Source organism: Lactuca virosa, chromosome 7 (genome assembly GCF_052849685.1).
Source record: "Lactuca virosa cultivar CGN04683 chromosome 7, Lactuca_virosa_CGN04683_v6, whole genome shotgun sequence".
NCBI classification, from domain to species: Eukaryota; Viridiplantae; Streptophyta; class Magnoliopsida; order Asterales; family Asteraceae; genus Lactuca; species Lactuca virosa.
In genome coordinates this window covers 76,533,779-76,561,398 of record NC_136432.1, presented here as the reverse complement: position 1 = coordinate 76,561,398, position 27,620 = coordinate 76,533,779, and the positions used below count along the sequence as shown (strand labels likewise).

Sequence of the window (27,620 nt, the reverse complement as noted above, 5' to 3'; positions counted from 1 at the left end):
TCTAATACACTGTTGGAGTTTATTAGCATCAAGTATACAACAAGAAGGTAGCGAAATAATCTAGTTTTTTTACCTAAGTGTACATGCACCCTAAATCTATGTTTTACTAGTTTTAGCAACATACTTTCAAATTGAACTAACAGAAGGATAAAACATTTACCTTTTGATCCTTAAATCATGTGAATGATAATCTTGAAATTGAGGAAGAGCCCAAAGTAGAACTCCACTAATGTAGTTAGACCCAAGACTCCAACTAGTTAATAACCTTGGATACTATATACAATAGGCTATACTTCGATAATAGGCTATACTTCGATAATTGTGTTGTAAATATGATCACATGTTAACAATTGGTTTTACTAGATATTATTAATAATATCTATGTCTATGGTTCGTTGTTACAGTAGTTAGTAGTTAATCTGGATTGGGTTGGACTACCTTTTTAAAAGTTATTTTTTATTAGAAGGGTGAGAAAGGCATTTATCTATTTTGTGCAAATGAAAGATTAAGGGGGTGTTTGGTTTATCTTTTAAAACCATCTTTTAGCTTATAAAAGCTAAAATATGTTTGGTAAAAGCATAAAAATCTAGTAAAAGCTACTTTTTGATATAAGGAAAATGAACTTTTTGGAAAAGTCAGGTAAACCTGACTTTTTGCAACTTTTCCTAAAATGACTTTTGTCCTCTCAAAAGCTAAGCCAAACACCCCCTAAGGCTAGTCTTTATCCCTAACTTTTTATCCCCTGTTTGACTATTTTTTTTGGATGTGACAAGAAATTGCAATTTTTTTGTTTTGTTGATAGGATATATTTTTTTTTCCTTTGGCTTAATGAGTTTAATGGGTTAAGCATTTAATCTAAAAAATTATATATGGTTGTTTATTTTGATTTAATTTAGGTAAAATGACATAATTTGTCCATTGATAGGGTTGTTTTTTTGCTATTTTATTGATAAACCTTTTTTTTAGAAATTGTTATTTAGTGAAGAACTATATTATTACTAACGTTTTTAAGGTGAAGTGTCATAGTAAAAAGGGTGCAAATATTTATTTTATAAAGTACATTGTTATTTTTGAGAAGACATTATTATGAAAATTATTGAGGGGGTGCTATAGGGTTAAGTGAATTCATAGCTGTACGTTGTAAATCAATGTACAGTGTGAAATCAATTATAAATTAAAGGTTTTAAATCAGTTTTTTAATAAAAAATTTATTTTCCCATTTATCAATTGGAAGAGAGAGAAGCATGGACAACTAGAGAAACAACAGATCGATTGTGAGGGTTTGTAAGGCTAGCCGGACAACCCGCAAAATGGGAGAATCAGATCAAAAGCATAAATTGATGTATACTGATCATTTCATTGCCACTGTTTTGATTAAAAGTTGGGTAGAAAACCTATACACGGAAAAATAAAAATTAAGATGCATTTGTACGTTTTGGTATTGGTATAACAGTGTATAATAATGAGATAACTAGATTATTATCTAGATTATTTCACATGAATGAAGGAAAATGTTATACTCGGAAAATTTCCCAATTTATTATCAAATCAACATACAACTGTAACTTCTGTTCTTACCAAAAATACTACGCCCATATGTGGCACTCATCAGCTCTATGACAAGAGGGAGCTGCAGGGTTACAAAAGAAGTAATTGGTAGGCATGTCAACACAGCTATAGGAATAAGAATCCGTGAGTTGCTTTGGCCAAATACAAGGTATAAAGTTGCAGCAAAAGCTACTATCATGGCTGTTGTTGAGATGAACAAGGTGGCCAAACCAATTACCAACTTTGTAGGTAACTTCAAGAGAAAGTCTTGTTCAGCGAAACGTGCAGTGAGAATTGACAAAAACATTAACAATGAAGTAACAGATGCGAATAATGATATGGCATCTGATATTGCAAATACTGTGAAAGCGGTGTGATTGGTAAAAATTGGTATCCCCTTGTTCTGATCGCTTCCTCCGGGCACTGTAATAGCTGCTGCAAACACAATGGTGATGATTAGAGCAGCTGTAATCGTGTAGGACTCCGCAGTGGACTTCATCCATTTTTCTCCCTCAATGACAAGGTCCTTGTGTTCTCTAGTAAATAACATTTGTGGTGTTTCATTGTAAGAGTTCTTTTGTATGATGCTCAAAGGAGACACAAATCCTTCAACTTCCTACAAGATTACAATAAAGCCAACCATGCTTAATAAACAATCGTTGATCTTAGTTCATCAGGTATGCTGCTTTTGAATCATAGAGATTCCTACCTTAAACCATTGAAGTTCTCGTTGTATCTGTAAAGCTGCCCCTGAGATAAGATTAAATTTTATGGAAGGTGCCAATCTTGCAGCCAAGTGCAAGAGGTTATTCCCGGAAGAGTCTTTAATTGTTCGATATATATTCCTATGTTCGCTCATTTGATAAAGCAGGTTGTAAACCTTTTCCGAGCGATTTATCACAGCATACTGAATAATGTTGTGACCATCTTCATTGGCACTCAAAATTGCATCAGGGAAGTGCAAAACAATTTTTTCTACAAACTCGTAGGCGTTTTGTCTAGTAGCTTCAAGAATTGGATATCTGTAAAAGTGATGGTAGGAGGTGGGGTGGTTTTCTCTCTTTATCAACCAAGATACATTCTGCAACAGTTCCATAGCATCGTCATGAATTCGAAGTCTCTCTTTAATGAATGGAGACACTGCAACATAGACCCAAATGAGCATCTAAAATAAAGAAACAGACCCCTTTTTTCTCTCTCTTTTTTTAAAGTGATACAATGATGGTACTTGTTGATCACCTTACCTAACATCTCAAGAATTTTCACGAAAAGGGCAAGGATGAAGTAAGTCAGGATGAAGTAAGTCGCTGCATTACATGATAGAATGTTTGTTAGAATGATGGGGTTAGTTATGGAATGTGCAACCAACAAGTTAAGAGTTTAAGAAAAGACAAACTCATGACCTACCAAAAATGATTGGGAGGATCAACCAGAAAACCCATCTTCCATTAGCAATATTATCTAAAACGGGTTCAACAAAGTCTTGTACCCTCTCAAGTAATTCATCAGTCACCACTATTAATATAAAAAGTGGTGAGCAGGAAGTTTGGTAGAGAAGCTATATAAATAATTTGACAATGTAAAGGAACATGCAGATCAATTAAGATGAAAAAAAAAACAACAAACCTATATCATGTATAAAATCGTTGATTTCTCTTGGTAAATTTTGAGCTATAGCCATTAGCACAGCATCAGTATGCAATGTTTTGTAATGCACCAACAGATCTCCTGCAAAGCCTACATATATTCCAAAGTAAGTCGTATCAATTATGTAAGTGGGTAGGTCTTTTACTAACAGTCGACACTTACCAAAATCTTTAGAAGAAATAAGAGTAACTAGAAGGCCAACCCCGGTTGTGCCAGAAAACAGAGCATCCTTCTGTATATCATCATCAGTATCGATGTGTTGCAGCAGATGTCGGGCTGTTTCTTTATGCATATTAGAAAGAGCCAAGGCTAGTGGGGTCTGACCCTCGTTGTCTTTGGCTGACAACAACTCTGGGTTTCTTGCCACCAAAATGTCAGCAGCTTCAGTGTTGCCAATAATAGCAGCAACATGAAGTGGTGTGCTTCCATCTGAATTTCTTAGATCCATGAGTTGTGTGTTCTCCGGTATCTTTTCCAACAACTTCTCTAGGAATCCCGACTTCTTTGAAGTACCGACTGCTACATGGAGCGCAGTGTTGCTATTATTGGTGATTTTGTCTGTCACTGTAACACTTCCAAAATCCAATGCGCTTTCGATCCCATACCAAAATCCTTCTTGAGTATCTTTGTATAACATTTGGAGATCGTCTGTTCTGTTTTTATCTTGTGATTTATCTATATTTGCATAATTTTGTTATGAAGGTAAAAATCTACAAGATACAAAATATGTGCTCTGATGTAATCTAATCTAATCAAAACATTAGGGATTTTAAAGGATGATGAAAAAAACAACCTTTTTTTCTATGTAGACTATTATATCCGTTTTGTATTTACTTTGTATCTATTTTGTGTTTTTTGTGTAAGCAATTGTTGGGCTGACTCAGTCTTTTTAGCGATTATACACATATTTATCATATTAAAAGTAGCAGTGCTATTATGCTTTGGTTTATCTTAATCACCAAGTCAAATAAAAGATAGATAAGCAAAACAAGTGATTGCATGTACCTTCAACTACTAGCAGGTCAGGTAGAAAAACAACAGGAGCATACATATTATGGAGCTCATCCCATGCATCTTTTGCACTAAAATCAGTTGCATTTCTCTGTTGATGGAGATGATCTAAAACATACCCTAGTGTCGGTTTAGAGAGTGAACCAAGAATCCACCCCTTCACAAGGGGATCTGATCTTCTCCACAGCCTGTGATGAGTTTCAAGTTCATCCACTTTCTCCTTCCCTGAAACACTACTACTACTACTGGCTTCAGGGCGCACGAATGTACCATCAATGAAACCAAGCATACCACGACTCTCTAAGAGACATATTATCTGTGTTTTCCACATACGATACTCATCCCTACCACTCAGCTTCACAGTGGTAAAGCTTGTTGCAGATAGATTTGATGGGTATGGGTATGGGTATTCTGCTCCAACTTGGAGAACGACATGTGAATTAGAGCTTGAGCTTGAGCTTGCCATCTTTCTATCCTCTTTTTATTTTTTAAATCTGTGAATACTCCTTCCACCTCTTACATGTTTAAATAGAAAGATAGAGTTGATTTGTGGTGCCCACAACAGCAACATTAGAATTGCCTCCTCCTCAAGTGATTCCCATCATGTAATAATGTTTTAAGCAAAGAATATCAGTTTAAAAAGTTAATTATCATATGATTTTATTGGGAAATTTATTTATCATAATATAGTAAAGTCTTAGGCTAAGAATATTTAGATTGTTGATTACCACTTCTGCTTCACCTCCTATCACCCGTCGTTGTCTCCGTCTTTCAAATTCATGCGATTATGTGAAGAAAAATGGGACTTGACGAACATATTTTTGTCAATAAATACAAGCAAAAGACAGCCAACAAAGACACTATGGGTATGTTTCAATCAGTTGTTGTAGTTATTTTGTTGTTTGTTTAAATGGACAAAATTAGATACTAGATCAACCCAAATAACTAGTTCATTATATATTATTAAATTTAGATACATGCTTTCATCTACATTGAAATAATTACGATACAAATGTAATGTTCAGTTATTAGTTATACATTTAAAATATCATTTGTTGGCATATTGTAAGTAACTGTACATTTTTGTGGGATTTCAACTCCCTTTCATCATGTTACACCAGGCTGGACAATCTTAACAATACATACTCATACACCAAACAATAGATAAGAACTGTTTCAACAGTAAACGTTTACTTATTCTTGTTGTTTTTTGTTGTTGTCAATATTCCTACCACCTTCTTACATATCTTAAATAGAAAGATGGAGCTGCATGCTTTAATCCCCACATCTGTCTAAAAGAAGTACTCCCCTCATATAATAAAAGTTTCAAGCAAAGAATATCAATTAAAAAGGTTATTTACCAAATGATTTTACTATGAAATTTATTTATCAAAGTATACTATAACATATAATCAATTCGGTCATTATGGTCGTAATCTGTTATGGATTTCAAGGATTTCTGACCACATTCTCAATAAGGCCCTCATATCTCTTCCTTCTCCATGCTCATTTTATGGAGAAAGGTATCAACAACAATTGGTTTTATTACGGTGAAGCTCATAATTTTCATATCAATCTATTATATACAAAAAGCCTTATAGGACCCGGTTATATAAATTAAATAACCCGGTTTTGAACCGGGTCTTATTGTCAGCGAGTCCTATGTGAAAAAAATAAAATAAAACCCGGTTTTAAAACCGGCTCCTATCAGTCTACAAAGGACGCGTTTCGTTTTTACAACCGGCACTACAAGAAAAATGGGTATCAAAGACTGACATAATCAGTCTCCGATGGTCAATAATCAGTCTCTAATGATAAATCAGGGACTGATTTAGCTAGTCCCCAGCTAGTCCCCAAGACCTAGTCTTAGATAGTCGGTTTTGTATGTATCTGGGACTAAAAATCAGTCCTTAATTCATCAAAGTATCAAAGACAGAAAATCAGTCTTCAATAATATCTCCTTCAGTCTCTAATTTATTTTCTTCAGATCCTCGATTTGATGTCATATCAGTCCCTGATATTATCTTTTAGGGACTGAATATCAGCCTTCTATAATTTATTAGTCAGTCTCCAATGTTTTTCATTGGAATCTCTATTTTATGTCATATCAGTCTCTTATACTATCTTTAAAGGACTAAATATTAGTCTTTGATACTATCAAGTTCAATCTTCAATATATTTTCTTCAAGGCCCCACTTGTAACATATTAGTCCTTATAATATCATTTTAGACACTTTTTTTTTACAATAAAACATTTAAATTACGAAATTAGCTCCAATTTTTTTATAAACTTAAATGGATTATAAAAGAATAAAAAAACAATTAAAATAATCAATTCAAAACACAAAAGCATTGCTTAAACTAAACCTTAAATGATCTTACAATAATATTCTCAATATCAATAACAAAAATATCTTCCAAAAGACTTAATAAGTCTAAACATTATGCTAGTAATTGCTCAAAACACTAAACTATCAAACTAAATAATAGTCCAGGAAGAAACACAAAAGTTGACATGAAGATTTCCTTGGCATATTTGCTCCTCTTGTTTATCCAACTTATGAACAATTGCCTCTAATATAACCATAACAAATCACATAAAATATGTAAGAATATCACTAATATCACACCACATTAAAGAACAATGACAAAAATAACGACACAACTTTCAAACTAATTAGACACAAATTAATGTAAAATAAATAAAAAATTGAAGTAGATAGATATATTACCTTCCAAAATGATAACAAGATCTCTATGTTTGCTCAAACTTATAGTACCACTTGCAAACCTACAATAAAATCAACTAATGATAAACATGTGTAATAACACTAAGCAAACCAACATAAAAGCAACAATCAAAATTACCGTATTGCAATAAACTCATGATAAATAAGCTAGTAGTGTATCATTTCCAAATGAATCCATCTATAGTATCTGTATATCAAAATATAAAAGAAGCACAATGGTAAAAGAAACAACTTGTGAAACCTTGGAATGAAAATACTTGTCAAGATAGTATGAAACAAAATATGAATGCTTTTGTTCATAGTCAAGGAAATGGAAGTGTGCGTTTGAGAGTTTTTTTAATACTTGGAAAATAAGAGCAAGAGAAAACTACACGGATGGTCCCTGTGGTTTGTGGAGGTATTTTTGTCATTTCACCATTTCAAGCCTCTAAAACCCACCTGGTTCATTCTTTTCCTCAATTTCTTCTTCTCACTTCTTCCCTTCGACATCAATGGCTGCTGGTCTGGCTCCGCCACTATCCTCCACGGAAACAAGCCTATTATGCTATACACCGGAATTGACTCTGAAAACCGCCAAGTCAAGAATTTGGCAGTCCCAAAGGACTTATCCGATCCATATCTCAAAGAATGGGTGAAGCACGCCGGCAATCCATATCTCATCCGGATGAATTCAGAGACCCGACGATCTTGTTAATTGGAGTAAACATGATTCCCCACTTCATCAAGTTCCAGGAACAGGAATATGGGAATGCCCTGATTTCTTTCCGGTGTGGGTTGATAGCACGAATGGGGTCGATACATCTGTCATAAACCCTAGCACGAATATGAAATGGAGATTACTAACACTCAGCAGTTTAAGGCTTGATTACGGGAGGTACTACGCTTCCAAATCATTCTTTGATCCTGTGAAAAACTGAAGGATAATTATGGGTTGGGTGCACGAGACTGATTCTGAAGCTGATGCCATCGCTAAAGGATGGGCCAGAGTTCACGTAATCAAAGATTCAATAATTTCACTTATCTCCTTAATTACATGAAAACGAAGTTAGTTTTCAAAATAAGAAGCTTGAAGGTGGTTACATGAAATTCAGGAAAACATCAATGTAATACAAAAAGACATAGACGAAGAGAAACTTACAGTTACACGGAGGGTGGTATACGATCTAGGGTTGTGCAGGGTGGAAGAGGGTGAAGCAGGGGAAGAGGGCCGAACGGAGAGAGACGACTAGGGAATAGAGATGGAGCGGCAGAGCAAGGCGGTCGATCTAGGTTAGAGATGTTCAGCGGCGGAGCATGTGTTCAAGGAAAGGGGAACCACGAAGAACACTCGTTCCATCTTCTGAATTGAGGAATTTCTGAAGCGGGATTTTATGATTTGCTTTTTCATTTTTCCGCTATGTAAGAAAAAGAGGCTTTTCTCAAAAATCCTTTCAAGTTACATTTTAGGGTTTTTAAATATTCTGATGAATTATTTATTTTTCTATGAAATAAGGTGTTTTAAATATTTTAATTTATTCAAATTAGTTAAAATAATAATTTAATTAAATAAGATATTATGGATGTCTATAAAAGGAATAGATGATAATATGATCTTAGATTTATTAGAGGGATAATAAAAATTTGAGAAAAATAATGATTTAAAATAATTACAAAATGTTTAAAAAAATATTTTGGGCAACTATGATATTTTGTAAGTTTATGAATGGTAAATAAGAATATTTTAGGTTGGGAAAATATAATATTTTGATCTTTAACATGTTTTAGGAACTAAAATAATTATGTGAGTAAGCAATTACTTGAGACTGATATTTAGTCCATGATATTTAGTCTCTAATATATGATATATCTGACTAAATAATAACCCCCTCAAATACTAAAATTTTATTCCTAATGATTTTTCAGATTCAAAAGTAGCTATTCTATCTAAGACTGAACTTCGGTCCCAAATAAGATCCCTTTGAAATATTATTCGTGATTGATTTATCAGTCTCTTATATATGACATTTATGACTAAATAATCAATATTAGATACTAAAATTCAGTTAGTTATAAGTGTTCATTCAAATTTCAAATAGTTCCTATTTATTAGGGACTGAAATCCAGTCTTTGGAAAGTTTCACATCTAGAGGACAAATTGGTGCAGTTGTATCAATGACTGAAAGTCAGTCCCTAATAAGTTCAATGCACGATCAAAACTGAAACAGTTATATCAGGGACATAAATTATGTCCCGTATAACTTTCCATCCAAAGTCAAAGTGGTCACTAGACTATTTGAGACTGAAATTCAGCCCCCAATGTGTTCCAACCATACATAAACTAGCGCAAACAGATCAGAGACTAGATTTTAGTTTTGAATAAGTATCGTCAGTCTTTAATGATTCACACAATAAAATCAGTCTTAGATAGTATCTGAGACTAATTCATCAGTCCTAGATACATGGTATCCAAGACTGATTAATCAGTCTCTGACATTTTAGTCACAAAATCCCCTTTTTCTTGTAGTGCGGGACATATAAGTCCTTTCAACACTACATTCATATGCAAAATAGAACCCAGTTCTCAGATAAACAACCGGGTCATTTTTCTACATAATTTTTTTTAAGTAAAATTTCATAAAAACAACAATATTGATACAAAAAACCTTAAATTTACAACTTTTATGCTGTTATTTTTGCATTTAACCAATAAAAAAGTCGCTACCTAAATTTCTAAATGAATTCTTAAATATTAAGATCATTAAGATCCTATCTTACAAAACATCTAACGAGATCTCATATGTATCCGATTGAGAGGTTTTTTGCATGCCCCCACTATTATCTGTAACAACCCATTATTTCACGTCAAAAATAAAATGTTAAATAAACCCAATATCAAGGAATAAAGTGATAGCAATCATTACAAGGATTCCGAAGATATAAAAAATACCGAAATCTGAGTTATAACGAAGAAGTTATGAACTATTGAAGTTCCGCGACAGAACCGGCACGACACTGTGTGTCATAAAAAGTGAGTTTACAATAAAACGCTTTTGAGCCTTAACAATCAAAATAAAAGTCGTAAAATTCGTAAAACCGTGAACGTACATAAAAAGAACGCTCAAATCTGACTTCGTATGAAGAAGTTAAGATTTTTCTAAGATTCGGCACAACAATATACAACCCAAAAATCGAATTAAAGATCGAGCAATTTTTAGGTGACACAACCTAAACGAGAATCGAAGGTCTCGTCAATAGTATTACAACAACAAAAAGACTGACGAAAACGGATGTCGGATGAAGAAGTTATGAATTTTTAACAGACTTTTCCTGTCCCGGCCTATTAAAAATATAACTTTAAAAATAAAGTCAAAATTAGCCGATAGAGTCTAAACGAAAGTTGTATAGCATGGTCTCACCTACGCGTGGATATAAAGAATGTCAAAAACGGAGCTCGTATGCGAAAGATACAAATTTTTGAAGTTTGGAAAATACAAGTACGCCCCGCATACAAGAGTACACCCAACGTACTCGGAAGCTAGGCCTCGGATTGACCACATCGCCTCTTACTTCGCTTGCAAAACGTGTCTAGCACAATCGACACGTCCGAAGCCACGTAGCCACTACGCCCTGCGTACGAAAAGATTACGCCCAGCATAGTCGGACTAGCCTCGACGAGTATCTCGTAGCCTCGCCACGTCCGAAGCTCGGAACCCGATTAGAGGATATGTATCACTGTACACCCCACGTACGAGACGTACGCCCAACGTACTACTGCAGTGTACCAATATATTACGCCCAACGTAAATTAGGAGTTCAGCTACTATAAATAGGTTGCGAAGTCTCTGGGTTTTGTTTACCATTTTCAACCTCTCTCTCACCTTAAACACTCTTTCAAGCCACTTTTAACCCCCCCCCCCCCCCCCCCCCCGAAGCCTAGAATACCCCCCCTAACACCCGAAGAAAGCCAGGAGCCCCGAAGTTCTCGAGAAAATAATATTTTCCAGTCGAAACTCTGCCCGCGTAAAGCCCGGTTTTTCTTCAGAAACTCGCGGTTTTGACAAGGAAAATCATTACTAGAAACGGAACGCTGCCCAAATCACCACTTATCAGGTGAGTTCATACCCCCCCCCCCCCCATATTTTTCCAAGCTTTTTCAATGTTTTTAGGGGGGGGGGGGGAATACAAGTAAAACACAAGAAATTTTGTGTTTTAAAATATAATTTACTTATTATGTTTTTCTTACCATTATTATGTATGAAGATATGAAACTTGTTGAAATCATGGAAATAAACTTACAAAATTGTAATAGGTATAGTTTATGGATCATATGAACTATTTTACAAAGTCCAGGTTAAAACATGGAAATAAACTTATAAACTATAATAAGTATAGTTTATGAAATAAAGGGATCTTTTTACAAAATTACTTGTTAATTATAAAAAGGTTTTCGCATTATTACTTGTAAATTCGTTGAAGCTAATTGTGAGACACGTCTTCGTGTACTTACCTAAGTACCAAAGGAAGTCTAGTCTTAAGAATCAGAGTCTCGTGAAGGGAGAGCGTGAGTTTGTGTATAGATCTATACGGGATTGACAATCCCACACCCTGACTGTTAGCTACAGTTTGACCGGCAGGTTTGCGGGTGACAAACGTCATTTTTGATATTGACAAACGATTCATGTCATATCAGGTTATCCGTCATATTAGTATGGTTATAAGAACTCACCAGGAGAAAACAACGATATATTTACGTAGTAATATACTTTTTCTTAAACAATCTCAAGGGATATTAACTATGTGATTACTCAGTATATACAATAGGGTTAGATAACTTGAATGTGTGATTTCCGCCTTACTTCCCGTTCCTTGTTTGGTTGTGGACTTACGGGCAGATTCACCCATTCAACTGTCTGTTCGATCTCGGTTATATACAACTCGTATGTATTAAGTGATCATTGGAGGGTAGTATCGTAACATCAAGTTTTTAAGTCAAACACATCTTCAACTAGTTTTTCTCATAAATAAAACTAGGTATCATTAAACTAAGTATGGTAATTATATTTGTGCTTTTCGGTCTTAGAATGATTAAAACTACAAATCAGTTTTATAGAAATATAGGATTTTCTATGATAAAATCATTATTTTAAAGGTAAACAGCTTTCAATTTAACTTTCTGAAAACAATAACAATTATTACTGAAAACAATGTTTTACAATAAAGTAAGTGCAACTAGGAACATATTTACAAAAGGTTCAACACTTATTTATAAATTAGTATAACATAAAGGACCTTTAATGGTTAATTCTATAATTCCTTAGTTTATACATCAGAGTTATATATAAATAATATCCGATAGGTAGTGGAATGTGTGACTTCCGCCTTACTTCCTGTTCCTTGTTTAGTTGTGGGCTTAGGGCAGATTCACACATTCAACTGTCTGTTAGATATTAGGTTATATATAGTTAGTATAAACTAAGTAATTATAGAAGGGACTATTATGGTTACCATTTTACCAAGAAAATATAGGATTTTCTGAAGGAAATACATTCATTATATCTAAAATAATCATTAATGTTAATTCTGTGATTACTTGGTGAATAAACTAGAGTTATATGTAATGAAGATCCGGCAAACAGTGGAATGTGTGACTTCCGCCTCATTTCCTGTTCTTTGTGTTGGTTGTGGGCTTAGGGCAGATTCACACATTCAACTGTTTATTCGATCTGAATTATATATAATTTGTATTCACTAAGTAATCGCAGAAATAACGAGTACGATCATATTACTCATTAAGAAAATATAGGATTTTCTGGAGGAACGGACGAACTTTTCCAAAGAACAGAGAGTATACTTTTTATAACAAAAATACTTATGAACCCAACAACTTTATTATTGACACTTTTTCAAACCACTTGTATTCTCAGGAACGTTAGTAGACAGGTACCCTCTCAGGTGTTGCGAAGACGGAGCTTTACGTCTTATTTTTTGTTATAATTTTTAATGTAAATCATATAATGTTTTGAACATAATGTAAACTTTATATTATTAATACGATGGTTGTTGTTACTTTGATTACTATGATGCATGCGTTGTGATACTTAACATGACGTTCTTTACCCCCGAACGTTTCCGTCGTTCCGGTTTGGGGGTGTGACATTATCTATTTTCATTCCCGGTAGTAGTAGCAAGCTCACCCCTTAAGTGTCGAACAACCGATATAGTGATTTCAATGGCCACTTTTTTCGTGTACAAAAGCTTGAATCAGAGGCATTGACACAAACCTTTTTGAAACTACCCACAAGAATCAAGCATCAATTTGCCTGCAGTTATTCATTTTTTTCACTTGAAATTCCAAAATATATTGAGCCAAGCAAGGTAGATGTGCACCTAAAAACTCCTTTGCATCTTGTTCCTAAATGTCCATCAAGATTCTAGGCACCTGGATGAGAGAAATAATAGCACGTTTAAGAAAATTGTGGATATTGATGGGTTTTTGGGAATAAACAAATACATATGTTACTAACCGTAGTCTTCAAACCTGATCTTCTTGGATGCAGGTACATCACTCCCTACATATTTGTCAGATTTAGCAACTCATAAATTCAAACATAATGCATGCCAGTAATCACAAAATCACAAGGACTAATCAGATTCTTACAACTTCTAGGCACTCAAAAGCAATGCTAGCAGCCTCAATCTTCTTCTGACTTTTCTAGTCCCAATTTCAATATCTCGTCTACCAAATTGTTGTGCTCTTCAAATGTCATTTCCTGAATCATCGTCACATTAAACTTGGTCGTGTATAAAGTATTTCGAGTTTTTCTAATTGATTATATGCAAAAGGGATTCAACTGTAAAAATTGTGAATCATTTCTATTGCTGAAGAAAATAACTTGGTTCTACTTTTGTGTAATGATTCTTATATTTTCGGTCCCCCTTACAAAATGGGTACTTATTTTTGCGATCTTTATTTTATATGTGTTTGCAACTATGTGTTTTCTATGATCCCACTTCAAACTTTACCTAGATTTTGTTTAAAAATAATCATAACTGATTCAACTGCATTTAAATTTGTAGATTTTTAATTCAGCATGGGGGATTATAAATGATAAAATTATGAATTTATGAACTGTGTTATTATGAATTTCTAACTTGATTATTATAATTCTATCATGATATTGGCAACTTCATGAACAGTTGACACAAGAAACATTGAGCTTGTTGGAGTTCTTAGACAAATAAAATATGAGGATTGTTAAGCCTTGTGTGTAGGTTATACACATATACTGTGTTTGGCTTGAATGCAAAATGTTCTCTATCTCCAATTTGAAGCTCAAGACTTATTATATTGTCCCATAAATCTAATTGACTATTTGTTTGTTCATTGTTTACTTTAACTTTAATGGATTTTAAAAGCAAGCCTCATTTATTTTCTGTTTCTGTTTAAATGAATTTTAAAAGTTAATCATATTTTACTTCAATTGAAATAAAATATATATTTTCATTTATTAATAGACTATCAATACAATCTTGAAATTGCCGATTACTTAAATGCACTTGAACGTAAGAGTTAACGCTCAATTGAGTTTGAGATTCAAGTTATTATATCAATATTTGAGTTTGAGTTTCATATTCTGTACACCAGATTGGCTCGAGTACACTTCTATACAGAAAACCCGGTTGTTGAAAAATGGGTCCTATAACCCTTTTATAATTTGTGTCTGACAATCATAGAACTTGGTTGTATATTAGAAACTGGGTCTTATTATCGTACGTATAAAAGTCCCGGTTGTAGCAGCAGATACCGGGTTATCTAAGAAGGATATAAATCCCCGTTATTTGTTTAAAGCCGAGTCATATAAGCTTGCCCTTTATAAAACCCGGTTTTTACAAAATGAGACCTGTTTTTTTCCCGAACCCGGGTTCCATATGGTGGGTCTTATTTGCTTTTTTCTAGTAGTGCCTCAAAATGTAGCACTGGGTGGATCTCACAGTCACATAAAATACCTAACCTAATTAATCTTATGTTTCATTTTCCGTGAGCCTCATTTGATTATTACAAAAGAAAAAAAAAAGTGAACCTCTCTTTGTATATGCATCATTTGGTTGTAGGTCAAGCTCCTACGTACGACACTCACATTTAAATTAGAGCTTACTGATATAGATGAACGAAACAATTGATAAACAGATAAAATTTATAAACACAAGAAAGAAAGGAAATAACTCTTATTGCAATCTAGAAAATAATTCAAAACTTGATTACAATCTCTCGTCCTTGCTCTCCCTGATAACCAAAACCCACATGTTCGATATCTATATATTGGTTATAAGATCCTAGTTTCTATCTAACTACAAGACCACTTGCCATACAAATGACTAGCTTGATCCTTATGTTGGTTTGCTTGAACCCTAAGCACCTTCCTAGAATTCCTTATTTCCCAACGAATGTTCCTTCCTACACCTCATTGTTGAATCTATATGCCCAAGAATCATTATGGAGTGATATTGCTAATAATATATGATCCTATAGGGTCACACCTTTATCAAGTTCGCACATTTTGTATATTTATTATTAATACGATTATTAATAAATAATATCAATTCTTGTATTCTAATTAGGGAATAATTATTGTTTTGTGAAAATAATAATTATAAGAGAGTATAACTAGTTATTATTTCATATGGTATGAATTAATAAGTCATGGACAACCTTTCGGACCAGTTGGATTCTTTTGTCTTTAACCTAAAGACAAAATTTATATTTTATAAACTTAGAGTTTATAAAAATTAAAGAATCCTCCACTTTTCAAAAGGCATGGCCGAATCTATTAAACAAATATAGAGGTTGTTTGTCAACCTCCATGCTTTGTCTTCTATGCTTCTAAAGGCTAGAATTACTTTAGAGTATTTTAATGTAAAACGCTTATCTTTGCATGGGTATATAAGAGAGTGTATTGCATGATTTTTGGCTAGTTTTTGTTTCTTAATGCCTCTCTTAAAAGAGATGGCCAAAAACTCTCTATCTCTCATCCTCTCTCTCTTTTGAAGTTAGTTTGGTGGTTTTAAGCTTCTTTGAGTTGTCTCCTTTAGTGCTTATTTGAGTTAAGCAGTTAAAGGCTTAACGCACTCAATAATAGAAGAAGGAACTAGCATTCCAAATGCCTTACTCTTGATGGTGGATACACATAGAGAAAATCTTGTTCTTTGATTTTTTGCTATCTGCATCAACACCCTAAAACCTAGTGGGTTCAAAGGCTTCAAAGGTTGTCATTCTAAAAACTCTTTGGTTGTTTTTATTTCATTCTAACCTCTATAAATGGATCCTTGATGGTTTGGTTTTGTTATAATCTAATAATAAACTTGTTATTTTATAAGACTTCCGTTGCGGTTTTTGTGAAAAAACAAACTTATATTTTGTATCAAAACTCATCAGTGGTATCAGTGCCATCTTTTATATGCTAGAATGATTTTTCATGTCTGATAATCTTTGGTTTTTAGAAAACAAGCATGGATATCTCTTAGTTAAGAAAAATCCATATTTGTCTTCTTTGGAAATTTCTTGGTTAAATTTTTTTTTTATATCCATTTTACATGCATTTTGGTTATATATAAGTTGTCTTAGAAAAACAAAGAGTTGTTTGTTATTATATTTGATATGTATATGATGTACATAAACTAGTCATGGACCATTGTGTTTGTTGTGTTAGTTGTTTTGGTAAAAATGGTTGTAATATTTATTTATTCTTATGGTATGTAATAAATTAAATAGATTAGTTTTCTTGGTTTATTTTGTAAAGTAATAGATTAGTTTTTAGAAATAATTTATTTGTACAAAAATATAAAAATAAAAGAATATAGAGCCATTTCTTGAAGACCAAAAGGTAATTTTCGGCCTTAATAAGTGTACAACAATGTTAGTGACAATTTTCTAAAAGGTGTCGCTAAAACTGTCACTAAAGGCTATTGCAAAACGGCTGTTGGTCCTGATGCAACACTTTCTGCAACCTTTTCAAGTACGATGACTTGATCGAAATTTTATGTGATAAAGGTCACCTAAAAATGAGAGGTCCAAGGCATAGATGGGATAAATATGCAAAGGCAAGCAATAGTTGTTTAGGATCCCATAATCTACGAGTTACATATTGTATGCAGTTGGTAATTGCTACCTAGCAAGTTTGATTCAGCTTATAGGATAAAGGTCACCTAACCATTTACTTGTTTCTTTACTTGGATCCTAAACTTTAGTGAATTAATGTTTTAACAAACAATGAAAGGTATTAATTTTTAAAGACTAAATATTGAAAATGCTAAATGAAACTTTGTTAAATTCTGTTAATAATTGTTAATACTCTTTCGCCCTGCAAAACCACTCTCTTGTTGAGTTTCAAGAGATAGTAGCAGTTGATGATTATAATTTCTACAGCTGGTATAATATCTTAAGGTTCTACCTTGAGGATAAATAGAAATTATATTTACCAAAAGATCCCTTACCTGAATAACCTCTGCAAACCACTCAGTCTGATCATGATACTTTGATGGAAGTATTATTGTGATGAAGTTGATGTGTCACACATTATACTTGAGTAATTAACCTTGACTTATAGAAAGTCTTCGATAATTATGAAACATATCAGATGTCTCATCAAGATAAACACATATTCATTATGAATAGTAGAACGTGCTTAAAACATGTTCAACCTTTGAATAAATTAATTCTAAGAGATTGTGTACTAAAATAAACATATAGTTCAGTTAAGGAAAATACAGCATAAACCCAAAAGTCAAGAAAGGACCAAATGATTTATGTTGTTTCTATTGTGGAAGAAACTGGACATTAAAAGAGGAACTGCTTCTCTGACCGCATCGAGCTGAAGAAGTCTGAGTTGGACAAATAATCAGATATCTATATGATAGAACTATTTATTTTTCCAGTCAATTGAGTATGTTTTACTTCAGGTGACACTAATAATTGATATTAAATGTTGATGATTGGAAGAAATAATAAACTGATTACAAACAAATAGTATTTCGTGCTGAAGATATAACAAGTGTTGTTACTGTTGGGTCATGAGCATAACAACATTCCTATGCTGTTCATGCAAGCCCTAATGCTTGGATCTAGTTTTTCTAATGATACATGCATATTGTCCAAGACTTACAAAACCCTAATCTATCATACAACAAAAACTAATTGAATATCAAATAAGCAAGTTAGATGAATACCTTGATTGTTGATGGTAGATCTTGAAGCTTTGAGAACCTTAGCACCTCAATGTTGTGCCTCTAATGAATCACAAACACCAAAAGCAATTGGATGAAGCAAGAGAGAGAGGGGAGAGGGAAAATTCAGCTCCAAGACTTCTAGGGTTAGGTGTAGCCGAATTCTCATGCCCAAGGGGTCTTTATATAGGTGTGGGAATTAGGGTTTCAGTCATTAACCTTATCTGGTTACTTAGCCACCAAGCAGCCCATAAGATAAATCTAGAATCCCTCATTTGGAAGAATTCTTAAGGCCTTATCCTTTGAATTCATCCACCCTATCCATTAGGGTTTCCTTGCCCAACCTTGTAACTGTTGGATTAGTGTCTAAGTCCGTAACTATATTTGATATGTACTTGACCCGAGTGTGCATGGTCCTTTTGGGTTGCCTTCACCAAAGCAACTTGACAAGGTAATTTGATATGAGAGAGAAGATATTATGGTTTATTAATATATTATAAGAATAATATATTAAAGGAGAAATCATATTTATTTAATTAGTATTAGTCATAAATTAATTAGGAATTAATTTGGTGACTAAAAGAGATTAATTAAATAAAGGGGTATAAACTGTCAAATGTGTGATAGTTGAGTTTTGGGCTGGGAAACCTAATGGACTAAGGGGGAACGAAATTATGATGAGGGATCATCATATTTTCGTCCAAGGGCCTCATTCCAGAAGGTTCCTTGGGCTGCTTGGTGGCTAAGCTATCCATTAGGGTTTAGACTGAAACCCTAGCACCCTACAGTATAAATAGATGCCCTATGCTTCAATTTTAGGCCACTTGATTCCAAGGGAAACCCTAGGGCCGAAATTAGCATCCTTCCCCTCTCTCTCTTAATTGCCTTCTTGCTTCAAGGTGTTTGTGAGCCATTAGAGGCACTACAATTGTGGTGCTTGCTTTCAAGAGTTCAAGAGATCAAGGAAAGTAGTTGTTATTGCAATATAACAACAAAGGTATGTCTACTACACTTCTATATGATTTTCGAAAATTATAGAAGCATGCTAGGGTTTATTTTGTGTTCATATAGTTGTATGTCTTATAGTGAAAACATAGATCCAATTAGGGTTGCATGCACACATAGGATTGTTTGTATAAAACCTATCAGTGGTATCAGAGCCTTTGGTTTTTGTTTTCAATTGGATTTGATACATATTATGAATTTGAAAAATTAGGGTTTATGGCAAGTAAACCCTAAGGCTTGATGATTTTCGCAAATTAGGGTTGCAAAACCCTAGTTGGCGATTTTGATAGGGTTCTTAAAACCCTTTTGCCTAGCCTCCTATTTTCGAAATTAGGGTTATGAAACCCTAGGGATTTCGAAAATCCCTTGCCCCCCAAGACAAGATCCCAAGATTTTAGGGATTTGGATATTGCTATCTTTGTGATCATCAATTTAATTGTTTAAACTAGATAATTGAAGATCTTGTATTATCCTTTCCATATATTTCAAAATCTAGGGGATAAAAAGGATTAAGTAAATTAATAGTTTAATTTTATGATAATCCTTCATGATTTAATATTTTAAATTAATTGTTTAATTTTGATAATTATTAAATCAAAGATTTTTTGGTGTTTAAAATTTTAAATTAAATGGTCTAATTTTCGAAAATTTTAAATACAATTAAGACACTAGTATTTTGAAATGTTTTAAAATACACCCTTATACAATTATGATATTATAAGATTAATTATTATATATATGTATAAGAATAAGCTAGTCTTATCGCTAGTAGGCCTCATTCACGAAGCCAGTCTATAAGGTGGGTATAAGGTTGCTGCCTATAAAATGGCGCTTAATGGATGTACACTCACATCTACCGCTTGCTTGACTGGTGGAGGGTCGTTAGCCGAACGGATAGGATAGGGCACTTAATTCCTCATTATAAGTATAATGGAAATATTAAAGTAACTACATTGTTTTACAAATTCCCACTCTTAGTTACTTTAGGGTAAAATGTGAAAATGATGCTATTCCATGGAATTACACTTTGTACCCCTGTCAAACGTTAGTGGAGCGTGCGTGGTTAACCAGTACACTAATTTGGGATTGACATTGGTGACAAAGGGTGGCTCGATGTCTTATCATAGATCAATGGAGCGTGCGTGGCTAACCAGCACATTGATTAGGTGATGAAGACATTGAGTGCACCATGATGATTCGCATGGTTATTCACAAACTTGTTTGCGATCCTCGGCATCCCAGTCGCAAATTTGAAGTGCATATCGAGATTTAAACATGCCATTGAAATGTTCAATGAATCTCAAAAGAAATCTAGGAATTTTCAAATACATTTAAAACTTAACCTCTTTCGTTTTTCATGGTGAAAATTAGTGAATCGTCATTCACTTACCTTCAAATTATTTACTTTTAGATTACGGCATCCCTTTTCTAAGTTGTAAATAGTGTTGTTGGATCCTAGCCCTAATTTCTCATGTGGGTGTTTAATTAGGGCTTCATTCTAATCAAACTTTGTTCCTTTCTATTTCAGATGTCAAACGCAAACGCAAACAACAACACTTCTGGGTCATTCTCGTTGATGAACCTGTGTCAAAAAGTGACATTTGATGGCTCGAACTTCAACGAGTGGATGAGATACATTCGCATGATAACTCGTTATGAGGACAAAGAATATGTCCTAGACGAGAAGCTTGAAAGGATCAACCCAGAAGAAGCTACTCCTGAAGAGATGGTCGCCTTTGAGGCCCACGAGCGTGATGCAACGAAAGTTCATTGCATCATGTTGGCCACCATGAACCTCGAACTCCAAAAGTCCTATGAGGACATGTATCCATATGAGATGCACCAAGATTTGCTGGACAGGTACCACCAGAGCGCGAGGCAAGAGCGCTATGAGATCATCACCAACATGATCACCGCTAAGATGGGGAGTGGAGAATCCCTAACTGCTCATTTGCAAAGAATGCAAAGATATGTTGATCGTCTTCTCAAACTTAATGTTAAGTTTGATGAGGATCTGGCTATCGACATCATCCTCCACTCCTTGCCTTCCTGCTACAGCCAGTTCAGAATGACCTACCACATGAATAAGGAAGAGGTCACCCTAAGTAAGCTTCAAGGGCTCCTGAGGACAGCTGAGAGCAACCTCAAGGACAAATCTATTGCATCATCCTCTACTGTAACTGCTCCTGTGTTGGCAATTGGCCAAGGAAAGGGAAAGAAGAGGAAGGCTCCTTACAAGAGCCACCATAAGGGTAAGACCCAAGATGGTTCTTCTTCTAGTGGGACCAAAGCAGGTTCTGTTAAGCCCTCTTCTGACCCCAAGGAAGCAGAGTGCTTCTATTGCCACCAGAAGGGCCACTAGAAACGAAGCTGCCCTAAATATCTGCAAGATATTAAGGATGGGAAGATAAAACCCACCTTCGCAGGTATGTATTTAATTAAATCTAATAACTCATCATTTGCTACTTCATGGGTTCTTGATACAGGGTGTGGTTACCACATTTGTTCTGATATGCAGGGCCTAAAAAGAAGTAGGGAAGTGGAGCATGGAAGGATAAGCTTGATCATGGGAAACAAAAAGTCTTCACCAGTAACCAAGATCGGAGTTTATTCCTTAGTGTTGAGTAATGGGTTAGGGCTAGATTTAAATAATTGTTGCTATTCGCCAGATATGGCAAGAAACATCATTTCTTTTCATGGTTTGTTTAGACAAGGTTTCAGATATTCATTTGATAATAGTAATGGTTCTATTAATGCTTATTTGAATGGTGTCTTTTATTTCAATGCATTACCTTGTAATGGGATTTATGAATCTGTGTTAGTTATTGATAATTTAGGAAATGATGTTTTGAATATTGATTCGTCCACAAGTTTGGACAAAGCATGCTTGTGGCATTGTCGCCTTGGCCATGTGAACAAGAAACGCATAGCCCAACTCCAAAAGGATGGAGTCTTGGAGTCTTTCGACCTTAGGGACGATGACGTGTGTGAGTCTTGTTTACTTGGGAAGATGACCAAGTCACCCTTTACTGGCACATGTGAAAGGGGTGAGGGTGTATTGGATCTCATACACACAGATGTATGTGGACCCTTTAGATCCACCACAAGGGACGCTTGTCGCTTCTACGTGACTTTTACAGACGATTATAGCAGATATGGATATATCTATTTAATCAAGCAAAAGTCAGAAACTTTTGAAAAGTTCAAAGAGTTCAAGAATGAAGTGGAGAATCAGTTGGGCAGGAAAATCAAGATGCTTCGATCTGATCGAGGGGGAGAGTACCTAAGTCTTGAGTTTCACGACTATCTGAAAGAGTGTGGAATAGTTTCACAATTGACGCCTCCTAGAACGCCACAATTGAATGGTGTGGCTGAGAGACGTAATCGAACCTTGTTGGACATGGTTCGCTCTATGATGAGTCGTGCTTCGTTACCAATCTCATTCTGGGGGTATGCCTTGGAGACTGCCGCCCATATCCTTAACTTAGTTCCCACCAAGAAGGTTACCAAAACACCTCACGAGATGTGGACAGGGAAAGCTCCCTCGTTAGCACATATCAAGGTTTGGGGTTGTGAAGCTTTCGTAAGACGAGAGACTCACGACAAGCTAGAACCTCGTAGTGAGAAGTGTTACTTCATTGGCTATCCACAGAAGTCTTTTGGTTATCTCTTCTATAGACCAAATGACAATGTTGTCTTTGTTGCTAGGAGAGGGGTTTTCAGAGAAAGAGAACTCATAAGCCAAGGAGACAGTGGGAGTCAGATTGACCTTGAAGAGCTTCAAGAGTCAGGAGAAGAAGGAACCTCTGACACTGGCGTTCAAGATGAGGAGGAAACTCATGTTGAACCAATTGACCAGTCCTTACCTCTTAGACGTTCAAGTAGAGTTATTGTTCCACCCCAGTTTTATGGTTTCCATATTACCGCTGACGGGGATACGTTTATTAGTGATAGTACACTAGTGAATCTGGACGAACCTAACAGCTACAAGGAAGCCATGGCAGGCCCAGAGTCTGCTAAATGGAAAGAGGCAATGGACAGCGAGATTCAGTCCATGTATGACAACCAAGTTTGGAATTTGGTTGATAATGTACCAGGTCGTAAGACAGTCGGGTGCAAGTGGATCTTCAAAAAGAAGACAGACATGAATGGGAAAGTGCACACTTATAAAGCACGATTGGTCGCGAAGGGCTTTACTCAAACTCCTGGAGTTGACTATGATGAGACCTTCTCACCAGTTGCGAAAATAAAGTCTATTAGGGTAATGCTTGCAATAGCTGCGTTTCATGATTATGAAATCTGGCAGATGGACGTAAAAACCGCTTTCCTAAATGGGAAGCTGGCTGAGGATGTTTACATGAATCAGCCAGAGGGTTTTGTCGATGCGAAGCATCCAAATAGAGTGTGCAAGCTTGAGAAATCCATTTATGGATTAAAGCAAGCATCTCGCAGGTGGAATCTTTGTTTTGACGAGAAGGTCAAAGAGTTTGGTTTTCTGCGAAATGAAGATGAGTCATGTGTATATGTCAAGGCCAGTGGGAGTATAGTGAGCTTCCTCGTATTGTATGTCGATGACATACTACTCATAGGAAACGACATCCCAACATTACAGGAGGTCAAGTCCTGGCTTGGGAAGTGTTTCGCTATGAAGGACCTCGGAGAGGCTGCATATATTCTGGGAATAAGGATAGTAAGAGACAGAAGCAAGAGACTGATAGGACCCAGTCAGGATACATACTTGGAGAAGGTACTAAAACGTTTTAGTATGGAAAATTCCAAGAAAGGGGAGTTACCAATCCAATGCAATACCAAACTGAGTAAGACTCAGAACCCGAGTACAGAGGCAGAGATAGCTGATATGAGCCGAGTACCTTACGCTTCCGCAGTTGGCTCGATTATGTACGCTATGACTTGTACTCGCCCTGATGTGGCTTTCGCTTTGAGCATGGTCAGCAGATATCAAGGGAACCCTGGTAGGGCACATTGGATTGCTGTCAAGAATATTCTTAAGTACCTACGAAGGACCAAGGAATGGTTTCTAGTCCTCGGTGGGAGTGATGACTTAAGGGTGCAAGGGTACAGTGACGCTAGTTTCCAGATAGATCGGGATAATTACCGATCACAGTCGGGCTGGGTCTTTACCCTGAATGGAGGAGCAGTGACTTGGAAAAGTTCCAAGCAAGAAACCGCAGCTGATTCAACGTGCGAATCAGAGTACATTGCGGCGAGCGAGGCGTCAAAGGAGGCTATATGGTTGAAGAACTTCATTGGAGACCTTGGAGTTGTGCCATCCATAAAAGAGCCCATGGAAATTTTCTGTGATAATGAAGGAGCGGTTGCCTTAACCAAGGAACCAAGGGATCATGGCAGATCTCGACATATCGACAGGAAATATCATTTTATTAGACATCGAGTAGAAGAGGGACTCCTCGTTGTGAAGAGGGTATCGTCAGAAGATAACCCAGCAGATCCCCTCACGAAGGGACTGAGTAGGGTTAAGCATTTGCAGCACGCTAGGAGCGTAGGGCTGAAGGACGATATTAGTTTAGATTAGATAGGTAGGAAACTTGTAATGGATGATCATGTATTCAACATTTGATGATTAAATAAAGGTGTGTTATTTATAAGAAAGCTTCTATCTTGTGTTGATTATTTATCTATTGTTTCAATTTTGCATGTTTTGACTTCCTGAATAATAAGATTATTCGAACAGTCCACAATCGTTCATATGTTGGAAGTAGATATGAAGGAAGATTGTCATAAATTTGTTTGTAGATTGTCTGAAAAGTTTTAGACATAGCAAAGGTTTGCTGCAAAGTTTATGAGTGTTTATGAAATTTGTATTGAGCATTGGAATAGACCCACACTTGCTGGTATCACTTCATGAATGTTATCACAAGTGATCGCAAGATGATAATATCATATAATCTTTAAACCTAGAGATATGGTTATTGTTTGCTAGTTGATTATACATTGATAATGCGAAAACGCATCAGTAACTTGATGTTATAAAACGCATTATTGTGTGTGGTTTAACTAGTAAATGATAAAGGCATATTAGTCGACGTTTTTCTGTTCCTTTTATTCTATGAGAATAAAAGCGATATCTTGGCCACTTGATGATTTGGTTTAACTTATGTGTCGGGCCCGGTCAGGATGAAGTTGATGTGTTCAACTGAGTTCTATGTCGAACAAATCAGAGATCAAGAAATAAAATGCTAAACAATAAGTATTGTTAGCATGATATCTAGAACAGAGGATTATACGATCCCTTATCTGAAGGACAGATTATTGGTCAGAGTTGACAGCGGCTATTGAAAGCTACGATTGCTAATCGGATACGGAAGTCATATGTGAGATATAGTTACTAGACTTATCCAAGTGGGAGACTGTTGGATTAGTGTCTAAGTCCGTAACTATATTTGATATGTACTTGACCCGAGTGTGCATGGTCCTTTTGGGTTGCCTTCACCAAAGCAACTTGACAAGGTAATTTGATATGAGAGAGAAGATATTATGGTTTATTAATATATTATAAGAATAATATATTAAAGGAGAAATCATATTTATTTAATTAGTATTAGTCATAAATTAATTAGGAATTAATTTGGTGACTAAAAGAGATTAATTAAATAAAGGGGTATAAACTGTCAAATGTGTGATAGTTGAGTTTTGGGCTGGGAAACCTAATGGACTAAGGGGGAACGAAATTATGATGAGGGATCATCATATTTTCGTCCAAGGGCCTCATTCCAGAAGGTTCCTTGGGCTGCTTGGTGGCTAAGCTATCCATTAGGGTTTAGACTGAAACCCTAGCACCCTACAGTATAAATAGATGCCCTATGCTTCAATTTTAGGCCACTTGATTCCAAGGGAAACCCTAGGGCCGAAATTAGCATCCTTCCCCTCTCTCTCTTAATTGCCTTCTTGCTTCAAGGTGTTTGTGAGCCATTAGAGGCACTATAATTGTGGTGCTTGCTTTCAAGAGTTCAAGAGATCAAGGAAAGTATTTGTTATTGCAATATAACAACAAAGGTATGTCTACTACACTTCTATATGATTTTCGAAAATTATAGAAGCATGCTAGGGTTTATTTTGTGTTCATATAGTTGTATGTCTTATAGTGAAAACATAGATCCAATTAGGGTTGCATGCACACATAGGATTGTTTGTATAAAACCTATCAGTAACTATCACATAATTACAATTCAGTCCCCTTAGTTCAATTAACTTCTTTTGACCATAAAATTAATTCTTAATTAATTCTTGACCAATGTTAATTAAACAAATATGATTTCTCCTTTAATATATTATTCTTATAATATATTAATAATCCATAATAACCTCTTCCTCTATTATTCATCCAGTCAAGTTGCTTTGGTGAAGGCAACCCAAAAGGACCATGCACAACCGGGTCAAGTACATACCAAATATAGTTATGGACTTAGACACTAATCCAACAGTCTCCCACTTGGATAAGTCTAATAACTACAAATGCAAATGTAACTTCAGGATCCAATTAGCAATCGCAGTTCTCAAAACTCTTGATCTTATCAATAACATGTCCTTTAGATAAGGGATCGTATAGTCCTCCGTTCTAGATATCGTGCGGACAATTACATGGAAGATAGTCATACTTATTGTCCAGCAGTTTGTTTCTCGATCTCTGATTCGTCTGACATAGAACTTAATTGAAAACATTAATTCAGTCCTGACCAGGCCCGACACATAAGTCAAACCAAATCATCGAGGGGCCCAGATATCGCTTTTACCCTCTTAGGCTAAAAGGAACAGATAAACTTCGACTTATATGCATTTACCATTCACTCATCAAATCATACACAACAATGCGTTTTATAACATCAAATTACTGATGCGTTTACACATTATCAATGCACAACTAACTTGCAAATAATAAATCATATATATATATATATATATGTTTTAAGACCATATGATATTATCGTCTTGCGATCACTCGAGATAAATTCCATGAAGTGATCCTAGCAAGCGTGGGTTTAATCCAATGCTCAATTCATATTCATAAGTACTCATGAACGTTGCAACAAACCTTTGCTATGTCTAATACACTTTAGAAAATCTACAAATCAATTCATAACAATCTACTTTCATACCTACTCCCAAAGTATGAGCGACTGTGGAACGTTCGAATAATCTTATTATTCAGGAAGTCAAAACATGCAAAGTGAAACAATAGGTAAATAATCAACATAATACAGTAACTTTACTTATAAATAATACTCCTTTATTTAATCATCAAATGTCAATTACATTTATCTATTACATGTTTCGAAGCTATCTAATCTAAACTAATATCGTCCTTCAGCCTGATGCTCCTAGCGTGCTGCAAGTGCTTAACCCTACTCAGTCCCTTCGTAAGGGGATCTGCTGGGTTATCCTCCGACGATACCCTCTTCACTACTAGGAGTCCCTCTTCCA

The 27,620-nt window shown here is 35.2% G+C and overlaps 1 protein-coding gene, 1 long non-coding RNA gene and 1 pseudogene across 2 annotated transcripts; 1 reads left to right on the top strand and 2 right to left on the bottom strand.

Annotated features, from left to right (window-relative positions):
* Window positions 1-1,514: 1,514 nt before the first annotated feature.
* LOC145125757 (uncharacterized) lies at window positions 1,515-4,679 on the bottom strand. Its single transcript, XM_079061178.1, has 7 exons — window positions 4,201-4,679; window positions 3,358-3,870; window positions 3,175-3,285; window positions 2,956-3,063; window positions 2,793-2,855; window positions 2,258-2,688; window positions 1,515-2,164 (listed from the first exon to the last, which is right to left on the bottom strand). Exons 1-7 carry the CDS (start codon window positions 4,670-4,672, stop codon window positions 1,544-1,546), a joined length of 2,319 nt encoding a protein of 772 aa, XP_078917304.1. The 5' UTR covers window positions 4,673-4,679; the 3' UTR covers window positions 1,515-1,543.
* Window positions 4,680-6,534: 1,855 nt separating this feature from the next.
* On the bottom strand, window positions 6,535-8,360 carry LOC145123670 (uncharacterized). Its single transcript, XR_013715230.1, has 4 exons — window positions 8,095-8,360; window positions 7,075-7,143; window positions 6,939-6,997; window positions 6,535-6,780 (listed from the first exon to the last, which is right to left on the bottom strand). It is a non-coding gene; the product is annotated as an uncharacterized LOC145123670 (long non-coding RNA).
* On the top strand, window positions 7,239-7,993 carry LOC145124546 (fructan 6-exohydrolase pseudogene; annotated as a pseudogene).
* Window positions 8,361-27,620: the final 19,260 nt, after the last annotated feature.

Bases quoted from the DNA above. Each gene is read 5' to 3' on its own strand.
- LOC145125757 (XM_079061178.1), bottom strand. From the start codon at position 4,672: ATGGCAAGCTCAAGCTCAAGCTCTAATTCACATGTCGTTCTCCAAGTT. The intron at 3,871-4,200 runs GTACATGCAATC...ATGCAAATATAG, and splicing joins TGACCTGCTAGTAGTTGAAG to ATAAATCACAAGATAAAAAC. The intron at 2,856-2,955 runs GTAGGTCATGAG...CATGTAATGCAG, and splicing joins GATCCTCCCAATCATTTTTG to CGACTTACTTCATCCTGACT.